This window comes from Petaurus breviceps, unplaced genomic scaffold (assembly GCF_028583685.1).
Source record: "Petaurus breviceps papuanus isolate PSGF00001 unplaced genomic scaffold, PetGlider_PUasm1.0 98, whole genome shotgun sequence".
Lineage (NCBI taxonomy): Eukaryota > Metazoa > Chordata > Mammalia > Diprotodontia > Petauridae > Petaurus > Petaurus breviceps.
Window position 1 is genome coordinate 29398618 of NW_027187460.1, and position 22279 is coordinate 29420896.

Genomic DNA, 22279 nt, shown 5'->3' on the forward strand with positions numbered 1-22279 from the left:
GCATGACTATAATGACTGAACAACAAAGTCTTACCTTACTTACCAACCACACCAGCCTACTTGTTTCCAAGCACATAAAAACTGCCCAAGGGATCCACAGAAAAGGTGAAGAACCCCTGTTCTTTTAGGAGGGCAGAGTGAGTGTAGAAATAGCCATGTGGGTGGTTATTGTCTTTCATGAGTCCAGTATTGTATTTATGTGATTTATAAGGTATAATATCTAATGATTTGCACAGTGTGACAACAGGCTAAAACATTAAGGAATCCACTCAACTGTTGCTTTTCCTCCCAACTGTAAAACAACAAATTTGAGTTTTACCTGTAATTAAACCGAATCAACCAATTCTTCAGGAATTATATAAATGAGACCGGATCAAAAGACCTAAGGCGTGATTCTGAGCTCTTGTCTTGTGTGACCTGTAGCAGCAAGCCCCCCAGCGTCCCCAGGGTGGCTGCTCACACAGGTTCTTAGATCTGCTTTGATAAAGGAAAGCAACTCAAAATGGGTTAACAAGCTTACTTTAATCAGTCAAACATGTATCGTTTACCTAGTTCAGGGGAAAGAGGTCAGCACCCCGAACTTCAGAATATACAGACAGAATTATCAAGACAAAAACAGATCAAGTAGACAGATTTCAAACTGTCCAACCATTACATCCATACCAAACAACATCTGGGTTTCAAAGCCGGGGGGGGGCTCTGGACAACGGCTTCCAGAATCCAGATCAAATCACAGAACACTTCTCAAAGTGAGCCCAAAAACAAAGCCTCACATCAGGGCTTATATAGCCTTCTCCTGGCTCAGAGAAAGTAACAACCTTATTGACCCACTGGCCAATCAAAAAGTATCTACTGAAAAACAAGCCTCCCACCCCAGGCTCCAGGTGCACTTTAGCCTGGGGCAGGGAAGATCTTTAAAATTTACATTCCCATTACAGACCTTGGGCAGGGCGCTTTACCTTGAGCATAAAATGGGGATAATCCTGCCTACCCTACCTCTATGTCATAGGATTTTGGGGGATTTAAATGAAAATTAATCTTTGTGAAGAATACTTGGTAAACCATAAAGCATGCTTTCATTGTGAGGTAATTCTTTGTAAGGTAACAGCATATGGCTGTTAATGAATGAACAAATGTTTATTTACCCTTTTATGAAACCCTGCTTGTTTACCTGTTAATGAAAGAACAGTTTACATTCTGACAGATCTAGGGATGACTCTTGTTTCTAGGAATAAACATGTAAGCAAAAATTTAAAACAGGCTGTGTTAGGTTATATAGGAATTATAAATAGATGCTTTAAAAGGTTAATTACATATGTATATTTCCTTTTTATAGATATTGGTGTCAACTTGACTGATCCTATGTTCAGAGGAATTTACAGAGGGATTCAAAAACACCAAGGTAACTTTTTTTAGTCTAATTTGCTACCTTTATTTTTATTAGAAAATGTCTCCTCAAATAATAGATGTTTTATCAGTCAACAATTTTTTACTAAGCACCTATTATGTACCTAGACCTGGATATATAGACACAAAATTTAAGTAGTCTTGGCCCTCAAGGAGCTTACATTTCTTGGGAGGAATATATCATGTTCACAGAAGAGTAAAGACGGGATCCATGCAAAATTAAAACCAGTGATTGGGGGGAGGGAGGCCGCTAACAACTGGGAGAATCAGGAAAGGTTTCTAGAAGGAGATGGCACTATAGCTGGGCTCTGAAGGAATCTGAGGGACAGGAGAAAGAATGGACAGCATTTCAAACCTGCTCTCACAAAGGCGTGGATTTAGGGGAGGGAATGAAGCACTCAAGTAGCAAATGAGCTTAATGCAGTGCTTGGTCTATAGTAGGCGCTTAATGACTGCTGAATGAATGAGTCAGTGAATCTAACAGTCTAAATAGTTTTATTTCATTATCAGTTTGTTTAGGATCATAAGATTTGGAATCAAAAGGGTGCTTTAAGGTCAAATAATCCAAATAGTTAACTCCCTTTGTTGTCTGGAGATGTGACTTACCCATGGTGATACAGATAGCAGATGGCAGAGTCAGGTTTCAGATCTAGGACCCATATTTATTCTGCTCGGCATGCTGCCTTTGTTTTCAGTCTTTTGTATTAAAGGATTTGTTGATATCATATATAGATATGCTAGTTTTTTCCCCTAACCTTGGGGTTAATAGTAAATACTTACTTAGGGGCAGAGGGAAATGTTAAATCTTTCTGTGTGATCCATTATAAAAAGAGGAATTAACCAGAATATTTACAAGACATGCCATTACCCAATGTCATTTCAGAAAGGAATACTGGAATATTCACAAAATCTGAAGTCCCACTGACATGTACCTGGACCAAGTAGAACTAGACAGTTTATCAAAACTTTTTTTATGATATAGGATAAACAAGTATAAAATTCAAGTCATGAGAAAAGTTTGAGTAGATAAATTTTACTTTTATTCCATTTCATTTGATTAGCCTATTTAAAAAGGAGTCTCAAGCTCATACTTTGTGTCAATCTGTTTCATTCAGCAGTCTGTTTTAGCCATTTACTTTATTAGCACTAGTATACTTATCTTTAACAAATACTGTACTAGGCCTTCCCTTGTTTACCACACTGATGAGTTCACATCCTACACAAAACCTTTTTTTGCTCTTTTAAGCAAGGTGATACCAATGAATAAGCCCTTGATCTGTGGTAGAGACTCACTAAGAAATCCAGATTTAATGAAAATGATTATATCAATGTCTTTTGGTCTCAGGGTTAAATGCCAACTAAATGGATTCATATTTTCCTGTTTTTCTTTTGGGGTCCAATCTTTACAGATGACTTCTTGGATATAATAGAAAGAGCAGTCCAAACTGGTGTTAAAAAGGTAACTTTTGCTTGTTTTTAATTCTCGTTTAATTTTTAAACTAAATTTCATAGTCTTTCAAAGAACAGAGATATTAAAGCTACTGAATTCTAAGAAATTATTAATTTAATGCTTTTGTGTGTTACTATTATTGTTCTCATGTAGACTTATAATAAATAGAAAGAAAATGTCATAGCACTTTTACAGTGATGAATATACCTTGGTTTTTCATATAAAAAATTAAAGGGTTGTACTAAACTCTTGAGTTCCCTTCCAGCTCTAACATTGTATGCATCTATTATTCTAGTTTCAAAAGTCTTATGGGTATTTCTCCAAAATGGTGGGCTAGTGTTTACCTCCAGGAGTTTCCATGTGATCATCAGATTTAGATCTTGGGATCTCAGAGATCATTTACAGATGAGGAAATGAGAGGTAAAATGAGTTGGAGGTCCTTCGTTGTGAACTCAGAGAGGCAGAATTCAACCCTAGATTTCTGATTCCAGATGCAGCCTCTTCCTTAATAAATGGAGTATATTTGGTAGATTTTTTTAAAAGGTAAGAAGAAAAAGAGACCTTTTAAGGTAGGAGAAGGTTTGAAGTTATCTAATGATTTGTATTTGGAAGGTAGTTTTGATATTTGCATGCAGCCATATCTTGCCACCAAACTGCTGGAAAGGAATTGTATCTGCCTTTTAACATTATCTTTTTACCTTTAGACATGCCACTCCCAGTCCGAATTAATAAGCTCAAGCTTAAGTATAGGTGGACAATTATTTATTTTAACAATAGTAATTTTATCATCAGAATAACTAGGAAAGGCACCTTCTGTTCTGAAGGCTCACTTGTTTTCTTTCACAAAATCAAAAAAGTTCACAGTTACAAAGGCTAGATCTCAGAGTCTAACCCCAGGGGTTCTTAATCTAGGATCTCTTAACTTAAAAAAAAAATTGATAACTGTATTTCACTATAAATGGTTCCCTTTATTATCCTATGAATTTCATTTTAGGCATTTAAAAAACTTTTCTGTGAAATCCCTAGGCTTCACCAGACTGCCAAAGGGGTCCATGACATAAACAAGGTTAAGAACCTCTGGTCCCACCCATATGTAACCAAAAAATTCCTTCTACAACATTAGTGACATGTAATGGCCTTCTAGCCTCTATTCAGAGACTATCATAGAGTAGTCTGTTTCACCTTTGATTAGGGACATCAAGCCTATACATCCCCTCTCTGATATTTCCACCATTGCTTCTAGTTCAGCCTTCTAGGACCAAGCACATCAGTCTCTCTTTGGTATAACAATGCTTCAAATCTCATTGCATCCTGAGTCATCTCCAGTCATCCTGATGAATATCAGGCCACTGGACCCAAATGGCTCTGGAGGAGAAAGTGAGGCTGGTGACCTTATACAGCCCTCCCTCATTCACATCAAAGTCAACTGCAAGTCACATCATCTTTTCCCTGATGGCACAGTCATGTTCAAAAAGGAAGAACAAATACAACAGCTTCAAATACTTGATTTTTTAATAATATACCTCTAAGCTTTCTTCAGGCTAAATAGTATCCGTCCCTTCAGCCAGTTCTCATATACCATGATCTCCAGGTGCTTCTCCATCCTGGTCCCCTTCTTTTTGGTGTACTCCAGCCTGTCCAGTGTCTTGTTTGGATATGTGGTATGGTTCCCAGAACTGAAATATGTGCTGTAGGTGTGTTGTCCCCAAACTATTATACAGCAGGATTAGTATCTCTCTTGTTCAGCCAGCTAAGTGACTCAGTGGATAAAGTGCTGAACCTGGAGTCAGGAAGACCTGCATTCAAATATGGCCTCAGACAGTCACTAGCTGTGTGACCTTGGGCAAGTCACTTAACTTCTGTTTGCCTTAATCCACTAGAGAAGGAAATAGCAAACCATTCTAGTATCTTTGCCAAGAAAACCCCCCTATGGGGTTATAAAAACTTGGACACGATTAAACAATAGCAACAACAATGTTCTTAATACCATCTCTGCCTTTCTTAATGCATCCTAGGCTAGAATTCATGTTTTGGCTACCATGTCATACTGTTGACACTCTGAGCTTGAAGTTCATTCACAACTCCAATCTTTTTTGTAGCACTGGTTTTCTAGCCCCCACCACATCATGCTCTCTTAGTAAAGCTGATATTTCTTAAAACACACATGCAGAACTTTGACTGACTTTTAGCAAAGCTATGATTTCATAATGTTACCTCTGCTTTGTTCATTGATTCAGATCTCAGTGAATGCATGCTTTCTTAATCTTTGCATATTCCTGTAAATCTTTCATAGAGGGCCCATCTAGTGTCCTGGGGTGAAGTGGCACAGAGTGTTGGGGCTCTCACCATATGAGTGGCACATCTCCTCCTTCAATCTTCATCTCTCTGTCAATATTTATCAGATTATCCTATTTCATGTGTGTAATTCATCATTGGTAATATTTTGCAGCCTACTTACACCCACCATGTGCTTTATCATTGCCCTTTGTCAGTATTTTCTCCTCCGTGGACACCTTGAGAGTGAAGACTGTCATTTGCCTTTCTTTGCATCCCCAGCGTTTAGCAGTGTCTGGCAAATAGTAGGCACTTAATAAATGTCTATTAATTGACTTTGGGTAACTTAATTCTTTAGATACTGGTATTTAGTAACTCACATTCAAGCTTTTTCTGAGTAATTAATCTTTCCCTTTTTTAGATATCTTGAGAGTTGATTCCTAAATACCCTCAAAATGATCACTGCCAATATAGATCCTCTGTGTGTGCTTGTTATAGTGTGGCTGCATCTTCCCATTAGACTTCTTCATGTAGTATGTTAGAGACTCTTAGAATCCAAATGTGGATTCAGTGGCATTAATAAAGAGTTTGTTACATGGGGCAGCTAGGTGGCGCAGTGAATAGAGCACTGGCCCTGGAGTCAGGAGGACCTGAGTTCAAGTGTGTCCTCAGATACTTAACACAAAACTAGCTGTGTGACTTTGGGCAAGTCACTTAACCCCAATTGCCCTACCTTACCACCTTCAAAAAAAGAGTTTGTTATAGAAATCTTTACTATTTCTCATCTGTACATTTTCCTCCTTCCATTTTTATGTTTAAATATGCTACAGATGATCTAGCTTAAGTTGGGTCCCTTGCCAAGCTTTCCATCACTTTGTTCTTCTCTCTAAAACTTCTCACTGTTTTATGATGCAACACTACTTAGAATCCTCTTGTTTTTTCTTTGCTTATCCATTGAACTCAGGATATCTCCTTGTCCTTCCCTCTGACTATGCTTCTACTAATGCAGCCTAAGAGCATGTTTCTTTTTTTAACCACTATGTCACGCTTATGATTTCTGTTGATCTTATAACATTCTTGTAAGGAAGGTAGTATGTTATTAGCCCCATTTGGCATGTAAGGAAACTGAGGCTGAGAGGTTAAATGACGTGTGTGAACAAAAGGTGGTACCAGAGTTGGCTCTCTAAAGAGTCATACTCAAAAAAGTTGTTAATAGATCTGTGCCAATTTGTTTTGGAAAGTTTTTTTTTCAAAAGCCCTTTAATAAGCCACCCCATAAATGTACAAATTAGAGAAATAGGGAATCTGAATTCTAGTATAAATTCTTCCACTAACTAACTCTGTGACCTTCATAAGTAATTTGATTTTTCTGGGACACAGTTTCTTCAGTAGTAAAATGTGGCTCCTTCAGTTTTAAAATTCTGTTCTCTGTCACAGATACAAATTATGAGAAATAAGGGGATTGGGGAAGCATAATAGGCACAGTATCTCTTTTATTTCCTGCTTTCCAAAGAACTTTGTAAAATTCCTTTTTACATAGCCCTGTTATATTCTAAACCCTGGCTATAGCACCTTGTACCTTAGTAACCAAAGACATTTATCAATTAGTCATTAAAATTTAATAGTTTCTTGGTCTGTTTTTCTTTTATTAATGCTTTCAGATCTCTTAATTGATTTCCTTCTTGGGATAATTTTCTGCTTGAAGTAAACACTATATATTTCTTCCATGATACTGCTGAATCATAAGTAAAAATATTCTATATCATATGATAGAATTGGACTATATCATTTCTAAGCTCCATTCTAGCTCTAAGTCCTGTGATTGTCTATCATTGAATTCCTTATTGGATTGTGTACTTTGTGTACTCTTTGAGTAGTCACAATTAGTAGAAGTTTCTTGACTGACTTTTTAAACTGCAATGGTACCATAATCAGCTTTGCATGTATAAGATTTATTTGGGGAAGTACATACTAGTCAAGATTCACAATTTATACTGAACAAACTTCATCAGCATAAATTTCATTGACTGTTGAAACACCAGCAAAAAAGCACATACACAAAAGTTTGAAGATATGGTCTAGTTCTCATTTCTTGTTAACTGTGACTCATTGCTAAACCCAGATTTTGTTGTTTTTTTGTTCCTTTCAGTTTATGATTACAGGTGGAAGTCTAGAAGACAGTAAAGATGCCCTGAATTTGGCAAAGACAAATGGTATCCTTATATACATTTACCTAAAATCCAAAGAGTTTTTGAGAACTGTCAGAACTGTGATAAAATATATAACTACTATATAAAAACATTGTGGACAAAGAAAATGAGCTGTGTTTAAGTGGTATACTGTTAAGATAAATCAGTAATTAAACTTTACAAATAAGTGTATTTGATACTATGTAAGACATGCAGTGCAGTGGAAGCCTTTTGTAACACTGGTTTTGAGGGGATGGCTATAGCAGGTTTCCTTGCCTCTAGTCTCCTTTCTCCAATCCAGTAATAATAGTAATACTGTTTATATAGAGCTCTGAGGTTTGCAAAACACTTTAAATATATTATCTTATTTAATCCTCAAAACAACACTGTGCAGTAGGTTACATTTATTATTATAATTATTCATTTTTTTACCAGTGAAGAAACAGGCTGAAGGGGCTATGTGACTTGCCCAGAGGCACAAAGCCAGGAAATGTCTGAGGCAGATTTCAAATTCAGGTATTCCTTACTCCTGTTCTAATGCTTCTCCTGCTATGACAGCTGCCAGTATTCACCAAATCATAATTTCTGAGTTGGAAGGGACCTTTGAAGCCATCTAGTTCAACCCATACTTGAAAACCAGTCCCTTCTACAAGATAACAAGTAGCCTGCCTTTGCATGAAGACACCCAACGAATGCACCCCATTACCTCTCAACTTCTCCCCCTCCCTGTAGGACAGATCTGACTAATTATTACAAAGTTTTCCCCTATATTAAATCTAAATTTGCCTCTGAACTTCCACCTAATTACTCCTACTTCCATACTTTGGAATCACACAGAATAAGTCTAATCTTTCTTTCATGACAGTCCTCCAAATACTTGAACTTATCATGTCTCCCCTGAGTCTTGCTAAGTTAAACTTCCCTAGCTCCTTCAACTGATGGCTTGCCATATTGATCGCTTCCTGTCTCTCTTCTTAGATAAAGTATTCTTAATGTAGAAGCATGAGGTTTCTGTTGAGTTGACAAGTCTCTATCCTCTTTTGCTGGATTTTATGCATAATTTTTTCAAACAGACCTTTCACAGTTCTTCCCCTCCCCATCTTGGCAGTGAAGTTGCCCAAATGTTAAAGGATATGTTAATTTATTTTGGAAGGTCTGACTGACCCTCTGTATTTAAAATTTATCAACCTCATCCTTTGCAATAGATCTTGGCACATGAGCTGCTGTTATCTTCCATGTTGTTTATTTTGGAAAACCCTTGAAATATTTTCTTCCCTTTGTACACACAACATAACCAGCTCAGCAAATTATGTAATTTACCTCTCCCAGAAGAATCTATGACTGAACCATCCTTCAGCTTAACTGCCACTTCCCTTAGATCTCTGTTTTGTTTATATTGTGAATGTCAATATTGACATAGATCAATTCCTCCAAAGTACTTATTAACTCATTGGTCATTGACCAAGATCATATATTAAAATATAAACAGTTAAGTTACTGTTTATAGATGGGCTTAATATTGTTGTCAACCTTTACCTATTTTGGGCGAGGAGAGAGGAGGGAGGCAGCACTTTGCAGAATCAAAAGGGTCCTGAACACGAATGAGAGCTGTTTTGTATTTTTCTTAGTTTATAGGGTAGTATGGCATAGGAATCCATCCCCAAGTAGCTGGCCTATTGGTGATGAGACTCTTTAGACTTAGCTGGGCTTTTCCTTGGAAAGCAGAATCAATCTGTTGACAAGACCATACTTGAGACCCTTTCTAGCCTGGTGGAATCTGCTAGAGCTTTCGGTCTGCTGGCCCAGCCTTGGAAAAGTCATTCTCACTTCCACAGCAGAACAATACATTGGAGTAATTGTGGGAGGTTAAGAAAGTTTGGTTTATAATAATGCACAGTATACCAGAGAGGGTTGAGCAAAGTTCTTTATGAGGTCTAGGAGGAAAAAGTCATTCTTCAGTGGGGTAATCAAGAAAAGCGTTCTCAGTTACTTAGCGGTGCCTTGTTTATCTAACATTGGTCAGTGAAGTACCTGGCCTGTGTAGATGATTTTTCCAGATAACTGAAGCTAATCTTTTACAGAACCAAAAATTTTTAAAAATTTAATTTGGATAGACATAATTTTTAAATGTATCGTATATTTTCCTTTTTTCATAGAGAGGAAATGGAACATAATTTAGGTCTCTCTTGATGACATAAATTCATCATCATGAATATCATTGTACTATGTTTTAATTTATTGATGTGCCCAGGAGCAATTGAGTTTTGAAGAACACTTTGGTCTACAGTAAATGATCCCGGTGACTGCTTTTATAGGTTTTATTTCTCTTTAAATCAGTTGCCACTTCTCATTGCTATCTGTGTGTGTCTTTCTACTTCTAATCTGCCTTATTTTATATACAAATGTGCCATTGAGCATCTGAGGGTGAGTCTGTCCCTCTACTGTAAGTGGAGTGAGACTGGGACTCTGGGCAAGTCACTTGACCTCTCACTGCTCTAGGTAAAGTCTCTTAAGAGACTAAGATCCAAAAAGGGCCAGACTCTCACTGATAGAGGAAATTTCCTCACCTGAGAGTTCAATTTACCAATGAAATCACAGTTTTAATATTTATTTCTGTTTTTTTCTCGAATAAATAACAATTGTAACATTTTTGCATATTGTTTATGTATATGAAGGCATAGCATTTATGATGAAATATGTGCATTTAAAAAATAAGCCCTTATATTATTTTGTACTAGACATGTTTTACAGCACAGTTGGATGTCATCCTACCCGCTGTGGAGAATTTGAAAAGAATAATCCTGACCTTTATTTAACTGAGCTGCTAAATCTTGCTGAAAATAATAAAGGAAAAGTTGTAGCAATAGGGGAATGTGGACTGGGTAAGTGCCATTTGGGTAGGTCAGCATGACTTTGTTCTACAGTGTTGATTTTTTTTTGGTTACAAAGCAATTGATTAATTGTAATTTCTTTTAATCTTCTATAGATTTTGATAGATTACAGTTTTGTCCCAAAGACACACAACTCAAGTAAGGAAAATTTATTACTATAGATTAATAGTAATTTTAAAAGCTTTTGTCAGTTCAGAATGTAGTTACTTTGTGTTAATGGTGATTTCAGTCATATTTTCAACTGGCTGAAACATGCTTTTTCATATGTGATTATAGCATTTTATTATAGATATTACTATATTTTTCATTGAATCCTTGAATCTTATGTGTGAAAATACTTATGGGGATATGGAAGACACTAATAACTGAACTTTCTTATTTAATAACTGTGATTAAAATAGACAAGAAAAATTGTGTTTAATAAACCTCATTCAGAACTATTAATTATAGCTCACCTAAATATAGAGCAAGGGGATATCAAAAATGGACTTTAGGTCACCAAATCCATGCCATATTTTACTTTAGTAGGACATGGAGATTGCCTTGGAATTTCTTGGAAATTGACAGTCATGAATTAGGGGACACCTCAGGAATCATGTTAAGAGTGAGGCCTTCTAAGACCATTTCAAGGATCATTAGTATCCAGGGACTTCCCACATTCCCAGCTAGTAGTTGAAACTCCTATTTTATGTCAGCATCACAACTGCCCAAGCTGGACTTCTCCCTCCCAATGCAGATGGTAGCTTTTAAATTAAAACGATTTAATTGTGGTTGGACATAATAAAGTATGACTTTATCATACAGATAAAATAGCATGAGAGGATGCCACCTAGACTGGTGCTGGGGTCCTTATTTCATAAGGCCAAGGGCTGGACCACATGATCAGTGGGATCATTTCCAAATCCATGTTTTTATTGTAACACTCAGTAAATTACATTTAATAATTCTATCATGTTTAAAATGTTCGTGGACTTAATGCACCTTGTTCTTAGACTATAATCTGAGAACCAAGTAAGAGAATTTGAAATCAAGTTTATTGAGCGTGTTATTTTTTTGAGACATATAAGACCCTAATCTTCAACTCTGTTATATAGAGTATTTTATTTTTCACACACTTGCACATTAACTCCTTGTTTTTTAGTTATTAGCACTTGAGTTATTCAAATAACATCTGTAGCTTTGTTCAGACTGGCACACTTGTCATTTTTAAAAGTCCACACCATTATTAACAGCATCTAAATAGAAAAACACATATTGCTAATAGAATACTAGCCCATTATAAATAAGGCCACGTGACAGCCATTTGTAGCATGGTATGGAGTATAGGGAACTGGGAGTCAAGGAACTTGCTTTACAATTATTCTTGACCTTGCCACTAGCATGACCCTTGACGACTCCAAACTCCTGTTTCCTCTTCTGTAAAATGAGGAATTGGACCAGAGGTTCTTAAGGGCCCTTCTAGTTCTAAAACCTTGTTCATTTGAAGAATCCTCTTGGGGAGTTTTAGTTATATGTGAAATCTGTAAAACTGGAAATTATTGGCCTTGAGGGAGATAGTCACTTGGGTGGAAGAATATTGCTTTGGGCATTTTTATTGGTATTTTTTAAATGTTAATACTGTGGTCTTTTGAAAAAGAAATTGGACAGCAGACAAGATTTCAAAATATTCCTTTGGGGACTTAGCAGACACTGAAGATGAGGGATTGATGCCATTCTGCTAGCAGCCAGCTTAGGAGGAATGGTTCCCAACCAATGTTAGGTACCAGCATGTGTCAATAGGTTTTCTGGATTCCTCTTAAAATTTTAGGCAGTTAGATATAGCTGCTACCCAGAAGTCTGACATTTCAAAGCCTTATCACCTTTGACTGAAAGAAGTGTTAAAGCTGAAGGAAGTTTGAATGCAGTCACTTACAAATACCAACCAAATAGCAACTTCTAAACCCAGTTTATTTTAAAAATCAGACAAAAGCTACACAATAAATCAAGGCACAATCATCATCAGGTACTAATTTCTTACATTTTGATTATGTAACTGTTCCTAGTTACAGTAGTTTAATATCCAGTCATTTTTTTATTGGTCAACTTCTAATGATATGTTTTGTGATCAATAAAAGTCATTTCCTGCTATGATTATGTGAATGAATTAATATGTCTATAGTATACATAATATTCAGGTTGATCCTGAATCTTTTTTGATAGCTTAGTAACAATAGATGGGAGGCATGGAAGTTTAACAAAATTCCTTCCAGTTTTTCACAATCTGCACTAAAATTTATCCTTCAAACATATTGTTAGGTGTGTGAGTGATGAGAGATTTACATGAAAAGAGTCGCTATTTGAGTGTACCTAACACAAAGTAGGAAATTATCACCTTTGAGAGAGAGATTCTAAACTTCCTTTCACAGTTGCCAGGAAATTACTAAGAAGCCAGATAAATAACAGATCTATAATAAGAGATCTAAAATCTGTGTAACTGCTGGCATCTTCATTTTCTTAGATATAGATATAGTTGGGACTCTTAGCCTAGTGAGAGGATAACAGTATTATAAAATCACCTACATTTCATTTTAGTGCTTTATTAACAAAACTTTCACTAAAGTCCTACTTTGTTGTTTTTTCCTGGCCTGGGGGTGACCCTGGGTTCTTGAAGTATGTGCCGGTATAACACAGTGTCTGGAAGAGACTTCAAGTCCAATTGAACAAGAATTTATTAAGCCTCTCTGATTTGTCAGGCGCTATGCTAGGTTCTGGGTATATACAAAATGAATGAATGAGTGAGTGAGTGAGTATTTATTAAATATTTATTGTACACCAGGACTGTGCTAATTACTAAAGTTACAAATACAAAAAAGCATGATGGTGCCTGTCCTCAAGGAGTTTATATTCTAACAGAAAGCCCAGGTGGGAGTGGTGGCCAAGGAACAGTATTATTGTCAGAAATGTCAGAGGGATGGTGAATAGCGTATGAGATTGACATAACTGACATGTTCTTTCCAAAAATAGTTACATGGATGTTATTATTGTAATTAGCTATGGGAGGGGAAGGGGCAGGTTTAATAGGCATGATAGTATGGCATAAAGAGGACCCATTAGCAGCAGAGTATGTTGAATTTAGTCTAGGCCAGTTATGGTGAACATTTACCAGTCAGAAGTCCAATGCCCCATGCAAGAATGCCAAGTCACAGGTGGATAACACAGACCCTTAAAGAGAATACCATTTAATAGGGGGATATCTTTGTACGAGGACAAAAATAACTATGCCATAAGAAGTAGGTTCAGGCAAAGTACCATGAGAAACTTGAGTAGGAAGAAATAATTTTCACATGGACGTATCAGGAAAGTATCCATGGAGGAAGTAAGGTCTGAGTTGGGCCTTGGAGAAAGAATTGCCTCTGAGATTGGTGAGAGTGCATGAGGATTGAGACCCTAGGCATGTAGTAAAGGATAAACAAGGGCATGAAATGGGGAGGTGGGTAGAGGGGAAGGGAGAAATGGATGGGAAATAGCCTAGTTTGGCTGGAATAGAATATGCGAAGGAAGTAAAATGGGATAAAGCTAGACAGGTTAGGTGAAACCAGGTTTGGAAGGTCTTGAAATGCTAAAGTAGGAATTTATACATTATTCAGAAGGCAGTGGAAGAGCCCTAGAAGTTTTTTTTAAGTGGAATAACATAATCATAAAGGAAGATTATTTGTGTAGGAGTATGGAGAAGGTATCATCTGGGGGCAGGAAAACAACTGTGAGGCTGTAAAAATAATCTAAATAATAGATAAAGGTCACATTGTTTGGATATGTGGTGTGAAGAAGGAAGTCAGGTTAGGATCTGGATTACTGATAGCCAATAGCTGACATTTCTCTAGTTCTTTAAAGTTTGGTATATCTTAAAGGTTTGATAAGGTAAGGTATTTTACATACAGTGCTACTTTTGAGGCTTAGAACACTCCTGTGAGTAAAGACTAAGTAAAAATCTTATACACCAGGGGTTCATGATTTCACCATGTGAGGAACTCCCAGTATGGGAATAAATCTCAACCATCACTGGCTTAGTAGAAAGTCCTAAAGAGTTGTCTGAGGTACATTCAAATTTAGGCCCAGATTAATTACATTCTCAGTTACTTAGAAGACTGGCAGAGTTACTTACTGGGCCACTTTTCATAATATTTTTAAAATCATGGAATGCCAGAAAGTTCCCTAAGACTGGAAAAGGGCAAATGTTCCAGTTTTCTGAAGAGGGAAGAAAACAGTGCAAACTACAGGCTTGTGAGCTTTACTTTGATTCTTGGGAAAATTCTAGAATATCAGATCTTTGAAGAAATAGTTAACAAATATTGTAAAAGAAAAACCATGATTACAAAGAACAGTTTGGCTTTATCAAGAACAGAGCATGTCAGACCAACCTAATTTCCTTTTTTCCTCCCTTAAACAGGATTACTAAACTAGTTGAGGGAAATATAGTGGATAAAATTTACTTAGATTTTAATAAAATATTTGATAAAATATCTCACAGTGGACTTTTTTTGAGAAGATGAAAAGATGTAGAGTAATACAGCAAGATGGATTCCAAATTGGTTGGATAGCTGGTTTCAAAGAGTATTTGTTAATGGTTTAATGTCATCATGGCAGGAGGTATCCAGTAGAGTAAGGTACCCCAGGGTTCCCAGTGTGGATGGCATCCTCATCAAATTTGCAGATGACCTAAAGATGGGAGTGATAACTAATGTACTAAATGATAGTCAGATGACCCCCCAAATCTTAACAGTCCAGAGCATTGGGTTGTATTGTAATAAGATGAAATCCAGTAGGGATTATTGTGAAGTCTTAGGCCAAAAATAAGTAAATAATTGGATGAATGAATATTTATATTTGTGTATATATTCCCTTTCTAAGTACAATATGGGGAAGGCATTATACAGTCATTATTCTGAAACTGATCTAGAGGCTTTAGGAGAGTACTATTGTGGCTCCATAGGAGTCAGTAATATGATATGGCAGTCAAAGAAGCTAATGCCATCTTGGGTTGCATCAAGAAAGGCACAGCTGCGGAGCCAAGATGGTGGAGTAGAAGCACAAACTTGGTCTGAGCTCCTGCTCCATTCACTTCTAATACATGTAAAAAAAATGACTCTAAACAAACTTTAGAGCTACAGAACCCACAAAGTGACAGAGAAAAACAAATCTCCCGCTGAAGGCATCCTGGCAGGTAGACAGGAAGGGTCTATCCCACTGAGCTGGGAGCTGAGCACAGTCCCGCGTGAGAGCTGCAGCCAGGGCAGACTTTAGGAGAATGAATCAGCAGCAGCTGTGGCGGTTTCCAGACTTCTCAACCCATAAATGCCAAAGACAAAGTAAAAGGTCAGTGTGGAATTTGGTTGGAACAGGGGTGCACAAGAAGAACAGGGTCCAGCCCCTGCCCCTGGGGTAAGAAGCAGGTGGCCACCACCACATGGCTGCCTCAGGAGCTTCTGGCTTGCAGATTTTAGGGGGACCAAGCAACCATTCAGAGGGTAATCACTCTTGCTTTCACCTGCTTGAATCTGGATCGTGGTCTTGGGTGGTGGTCCTGGGGTGTGTGGCCAATGAGCCAGAGCTTGTGGGGGCTGTAGAGAGGGCACCCAAGTAATAGTTCTGGCAGCTGTGAAAACCCCAGCGATTTGGGACAAAGCTCTCTCCATTCTGGAAGCAGAGTTCTACTATGGCAAAGAGCTCAAGGGTCAAGTAATTAGCTGGCAATATGAGCAAGCAGAGGAAGCATAAACAGACCATAAAATCCTTTTTTGGGGACAAAAAGGATCAAGACATGAAGTGGGAGGAAGACAACGAAGTCAGAATTCCTGCATCAAAAGCCTGCAAGAAAAATATGAACTGGTTACAGGCCATGGAGTAGCTTAAGAAGGATTTTGAAAATCAAGTAAGAGAAGTAGAGGAAAAATTGGGAAGAGAAATGAGAATGATGCAAGAAAATCATGAAAAGTGAGTCAACAGACCGCTGAAGGAAACCCAAAAATACACTGAAGAAAATAACACCTTAAAAATAGACTAATTCAAATGGCAAAAGAGGCCCAAAATGCCAGTGAGGAGAAGAATGCCTTAAAAAGCCAAATTTGCCAGACGGAAAAGGAATGTCAAAAACTCACTGAAGAGAATGACTCTTTCAATTTTAGATTGGAGCAAGTGGAATCTAATGACTTTATAAGAAATCAAGATACTATAAAACAAATCCAAACAAATGAAAAAATAGAAGTGTGAAATATCTCATTGGAAAAACCACTGACCTGGAAAATAGATCCAAGAGAGATAATTTTAAAATTATTGGACTACTTGAAAGCCATGGTCATAAAAAGAGCCTAGACACCATCTTTCAAGAAATTATCAAGCAAAATTGCCCTGATAATTCTAGAACCAGAGGGCAAAATAGAAATTGAAAGAATTCACTGATCTCCTCTTGAAAAAGCTCCCCAAAAGAATATTTATAGAATATTATAGCCAAATTCCAGAGTTCCCAGGTCAAGGAGAAAATATTGCAAGCAGTCAGGAAGAAACAATTTGAGTATTGTGGAAACACAATCAGGATAACACAAGACCTAGCAACTTCTACATTAAGGGATTGAAAGGCTTGGAATATGATATTCCAGAGGTCAAAGGAGCTAGGACTAAAACCAAGAATCACCTACCCAGCAAAACTGAGTATAATGCTACAGGGGAAAATATAGTCATTCGATGAAATAGAGGACTTTGAAGCATTCTTGATGAAAAAAACAGAGCTGAACAGAAAATTTTACTTTCAAATATTGGTGAAGCAAGAGACGCATGAGAAGGTAAACAGGAAAAAGAAATCATAAGGAACTTATTAAAGTTTAACTATTTACATTTCTACGTGGAAAAACAATAATTGTAACTCATAAGACTTTTCTCAATATGAGGATAGTTGAAGGGAATATGTATGTATATATGTACATATGTGTATCTATACATACATACATATGTATGTATAGGAGAGTGTATGTGTATATAAATATATATATATGAGTGTGGGCATATGAATGTTCATGTATACATAGAGGGCACAGGATGAGTTGAATATGAAGGGATGATATCTAAAAAGTAAAATTAAGAGGTGAGAGAGGAATTTATTGGGAGAAGGAGAAAGGGAGAGATAGATTAGGGTAAATTATCTCATAAAAGGGGCAAGCGAAAACTGTTACAATGGAGGGGAAGAGCTGGGAGGTGAAAGGGAATGGGACAACCTTATTCTCATTGAATTTGGCTTAAGGAGGGAATAACATACACAATCAATTGGGTACCTTACCTTACAGGAAAATAAGGGGGTAGGGGATAAGGGGGGATGATAGAAGGGAGGGCAGAATGGGGGAGAAGGTAGTTAGAAGCAAACATTTTTGAAAAGGGATAGGGTCAAAGGAGAAAATAGAATAAGTGGGGGGTGGGATAGGATGGAGGGAAATATAGTTAGTCTTTCACAATATAACTACTATGGAAATGATTTGGGTAACTACACACATACAATATTGAATTGCTTATCTTCCCAGTGGGGGTGGGTGAGGAGGGAAGAAGGAAAAAAATCTGGAACTCAAAGTTTTAAAAACAAATGTTTTTTTTTAATTGTGTTTTTTTTTTTACATGCAACTGGGAAATAAGATGTACAGGCACTGGGGTATAGAAATCCATCTTGCTCTACTAGAAAGTTAGGGGGGTGATGGGGGAAGACATAGGAGAGAACAGATTGGGGGAAGGGGTATTCAGTAAGCTTGCTATTTTGGGGTGGGGTAGGGGAAAGACAGGGAGAAAAAATTGTGACTCAAAATCTTGTGGAAATGAATGTTGAAAGCTAAAAATAAATTTTTAAAAATAAAAAAAAAAGGCATAGCCTCTAGGAATGGGGGGGAGGGGGTAACAGGGTACTCCCATTTGAATTCTACCCTTTTCAAACCTCATCTGGAATACTGTGTTCAGTTGAGGGCACCAAAGTTTAAGAAATTGATAAGCTGGAGATCATTTTGAGGAAGGCATCCAGGATGGTGAATGACCTTGAGTTATGCCATGTGAGGATCAGTTTGAAGGGACTGGGCATGTTTAGCCTAGAGAAGAGAAGATTCAAGAGTGACAGTAACCATCCTCATGTATTTGAAGGGCCATTGAGTGATGGATGAGAGGGACTACATTTGTCCTTTTGGGCCCAGAGGGGAGAAGCAGGAGCAAGTGAATAAAAGTTGTTGCAAAGAAGCAGATATAGGCTTGTTTCAAGGAAAAATTTTCTAACAATATACAAGGGGTTTCCAGGGAAGACAGCGAGTCTACCTTCCTTAGACATCTTCAAATAGAGGCTGTTATGACCACTTGTCTGCTATTATAGGTATGGATTCCTTTCATGGATGGGTTGAACTAGGACACTAAGATCCCTTCCAACTCTCAAGTTATACGACTCTATGACTTGCCTAAGCTGATGAAGCTATTAAGTGTCAAAAGTGAGGTTTGAATCTAGGACTTCTTCCTCCAGGTCCAGCACTTTTAGATACTATGGCACTATGCCACAGATGATGTTACTTTTAAGAGAAACGGAATACCTGAGGAGATGGGCAAGATTAAGGGACAAAAAGCTGTGCCACCTTCTACTTGCAGTGTCCCCTGGTCCGCCCAGTCATTAGTGTTCCGTCTTGAAATAACTTTACATTTATCTGTGTACAAGAGGTATCTCCTCAGTTAAATGTAAGCCTTCTGAGGGCAGGGCTGTTTTGTTTTTATATTTGTATCCCCAGCACCTAGCACAGTGCCTTGCACATTGTAGGTACTTGGTAAATGTGTGTTGAACTGAATTGAGCTGGAGAGATTAAACCTAGAGCAGGTTTTAATATGGAAGGCTGATGAGTTCAATTCTAGACTGAACTAGGTCATGTTAAGTTGGAGGTGCCAGTAGTACAGTTTAGTAGCTAGTTTGAAATGCAGGGTTAATATGAGGATCAAATGAGATAATATTTATAAACAAATCTTAAAAGTCCAGTATAAATTCAAGCTCTCACCACATATAGAGGACTAGAGGCAATTCTGGGAGAGGTAGAGTGCAGAGATCTAGGTATGAGTGACTGTATAGTCATGGAGAGAGAATAAAGAGAACAGGACCTTAGGAAGTAGCCATGTTTTAGACATGGGAGTAGGAGGTTAGACAGGTCAACAAAGAACCGTAAGAACACAAGTGTCTCCTACTGAAGGATGGTATCCAGAAGGCTCCATGACCTCAAATACTATAAAAACTTCAGGTATCAGCCCTAGAAACTTAGCTCGCTATGTCCATAAGACATCATGGGATAAAGTGCTCACCAGATGATGTTTGGAACCTCAGTATACCAGGAAATTTATATTCTGGAGGAAAGGGTTTAGCCTGTCAAGTATGTAGTGGGGTATTAAGTATAAAGAAGATGGTATTCTTTAGTTTCTCCTAACATCCTATTCCAGTGCTTCATCGTGGTATAGAAGTGATCCTGCAAGTTCTTCCAGGTTTTGCCAAGCTATAATTGCTAGTACCCTCATAATCTTAGATATAGATATAGTCAGCACTTGGCCATTATGTGGGGAAAACTATGTTTTAAAATCATTGACATTTCCTTTTAGTAACTTTTAAAAAAATCTCCATTAAAGACCTACTCCACTGTTTTATCCTGGCATGGGGATAACCTTAGGTTTACTGTTCCAGTACAGCACAATATCTGGCAGATACTTCCCATTCTATTCAACATACATTTATTAAGCACCTGTGACTTGCAAAGTACTGTGCTCAGCTCTGGGGATACACAGATAGATACAGCAGGCTTTTGTCTTAAGAAAAGATTTCAAGTATGGATTCAACAGCAGGCTATGTCTTATCTAGAACTAAGGTCAACCAGGCTTATCATTAGGTTTGTTGTGGGATGATGAATATTTTTGCTATAGCGATTTTTAAAGACCATCTACCAACTTATAGAGGGATTGTAGTCTCTACTAGTGGAGTCATACCTGCACAAAAGTCAAGGACACTGGAAATATTTTCCTCTCTGCCTCGAGTAGAAAAGGCTTAAATTGTAGCAAAAGAGATTTAGGTTAAATATAAGGAAATGCTTCCTAAGCATTGTGAAACCCTGAAAATGAGTAACAAGAGAGTGTACACTCTTACACTCTTTAGTTCCAAGATATTTATAAGACTGGTAAAGTTATCTGAAGACAAACAAGACACCACACAGACACACACACACACACACACACACACACACACAGCTTCCCATGGCTGTGGTAATCATTTTTTAGAAGATTAAAATGTCTATCCCTCCTCCATTGTCCCTACTAATAAAGAGGAGAGGGAAGTGATCATTTCAGGCTGGCATTTATTTTTTCCTTATTGTCCAGTTGAACAGTACAGCACACCTGTGCTCTGTCAGCACAATCTTTGAAAACTGTATCATTTTCATGTCACGGAGACATCAGTAGGATTTTAGGGGAGGTAAAAGTCAATAATACCAAAAAGTAAGCCCAAAGTTTAAAGCAAGCAGGGATGTGGTTCTTTTTAAGTTTTTATTTTTCAGAGAATTCTGACATGGTTTTATAACCCTGAGTGTCAGAATGACTCATCTTTAAGGTTATATGTAGAACAATAGTTTAAAAATCATTTCAGTTACTGCCTTTTGTAAATTTTTGTCCAATCCCTTATCTCTACCTCACTGGCTTTCAGTGTGGCTCTCAGTCATGCTGAAACCTGGCAAGAATTCTTGGGGTTTACGCCCTAGGTTTCTTTTTTAAGAAACATGCCTAAATCCAAATCAATCTGGCTTTCGTTGATTGGCCAACAATAGGTCCCAGCCCAAGCATCATTTGGTCATTGAACTCTGATGGCTCATGGTATAAATAGCAATTCTTTCTGTTTTGGCCCAAACCCCAAGAGTCTTCCCCTCCTAGATTGATTTTTTTTTTTTGGACTAGGTAAAAGAGGTCAGTCTTTGCCTCATTTCTTCTTACCTAGCCTTAATCACTGAATGGGCATTGCCTCAGACAAACTGAGACCTGGGAAAGACCTTAGCTTAGAAAGGCTAAGGTTTCCCACTGCATCTAGTTTAGTCTTCCTGATCTATATCTTGCTTGCCACTGGACCCAAAAGGTTCCAGAGGAGAGAGTGAGGCTGGTGACTTTGCACAGCCCTGCCTCACTTATATCCAATTCACTTGCAACTCATGACATCACCTTCTAGATATCATGGTCCTCTTCCAGAATGAAGGACAAACAACAAGTTTCCTTGTGCTGTTGCAAACTATAATGGAAAACAATGACAAGAGGTCACTGACCAGCTACACTTTTCCATGAGATACTCCAAGGAATTAACATTGGTTGGATGTGTTTTGTTTTCTGGGTATTAATTAAGAACTGAATAAAGTCACTTGTTTGGAGGCCATTTCTGCTTGCTTCAAACTTTGGTTTGGTTATTTTTTTGCTATTGACATCTACCTCCAATAAAATCCTATTTTGATATCTCATTGTGACATTACAGTAATCCTGATTTTTCAAAGATTTTGCTGACAGAACACACATTCTGGAAGGCTCTTTCATCAAGCTAGAGAAAGACTTGAGTGGGCCCAGGGTCAAACTGTCCATCTAGGAAAGTTGAGATCTATCATACTAGGTGATAAATGTTTAGTGACATCAATTTTCAAAGACCATCTTCTAAGTCAGGAGTTTTCATGTTTATCTCAAGTGAAAAAATACCCGCAAGTCAATGAAGTATTTAGCTTTAAGAAGTAGCATTTTCTATACCTATAATATTGTATTTCTGCACAATATACTTAGATTTCCATTAAATCCCTAGTATAAAGTTTCTTAGGCAGGGAAGTTTTGATCTCCCCAGGCTGTGTAATCTAAAAGACCCTGTGCTGTGTGCATGGTGTTTTGAACTTCCAAACTCACCATTTGTGATCCACAAATTCAAGGAGAAAAAATTAGGGGAAAAATAAATTTGACTTTTAAAGACCATTGGGCTTTTTAAAAAATAGTTCCATCAAACCAAATGAGAATTTAATTGTAGAAATTCTGGTTTTGCA

At 37.5% G+C, this 22279-nt stretch overlaps 1 protein-coding gene across 2 annotated transcripts in view; it reads left to right on the forward strand.

Moving 5' to 3' along the window:
* Positions 1-22279, forward strand: part of TATDN1 (TatD DNase domain containing 1) — a 58806-nt gene that overhangs the window by 19616 nt on the left and 16911 nt on the right. For both annotated transcript variants that reach the window (XM_069081037.1, XM_069081036.1), the window contains 5 exons: positions 1337-1402; positions 2817-2866; positions 7281-7344; positions 10059-10202; positions 10307-10349. In XM_069081037.1, the coding sequence (XP_068937138.1) occupies positions 1337-1402; positions 2817-2866; positions 7281-7344; positions 10059-10202; positions 10307-10349 (367 nt within the window). The remainder of the gene's footprint in view (positions 1-1336; positions 1403-2816; positions 2867-7280; positions 7345-10058; positions 10203-10306; positions 10350-22279) is intronic.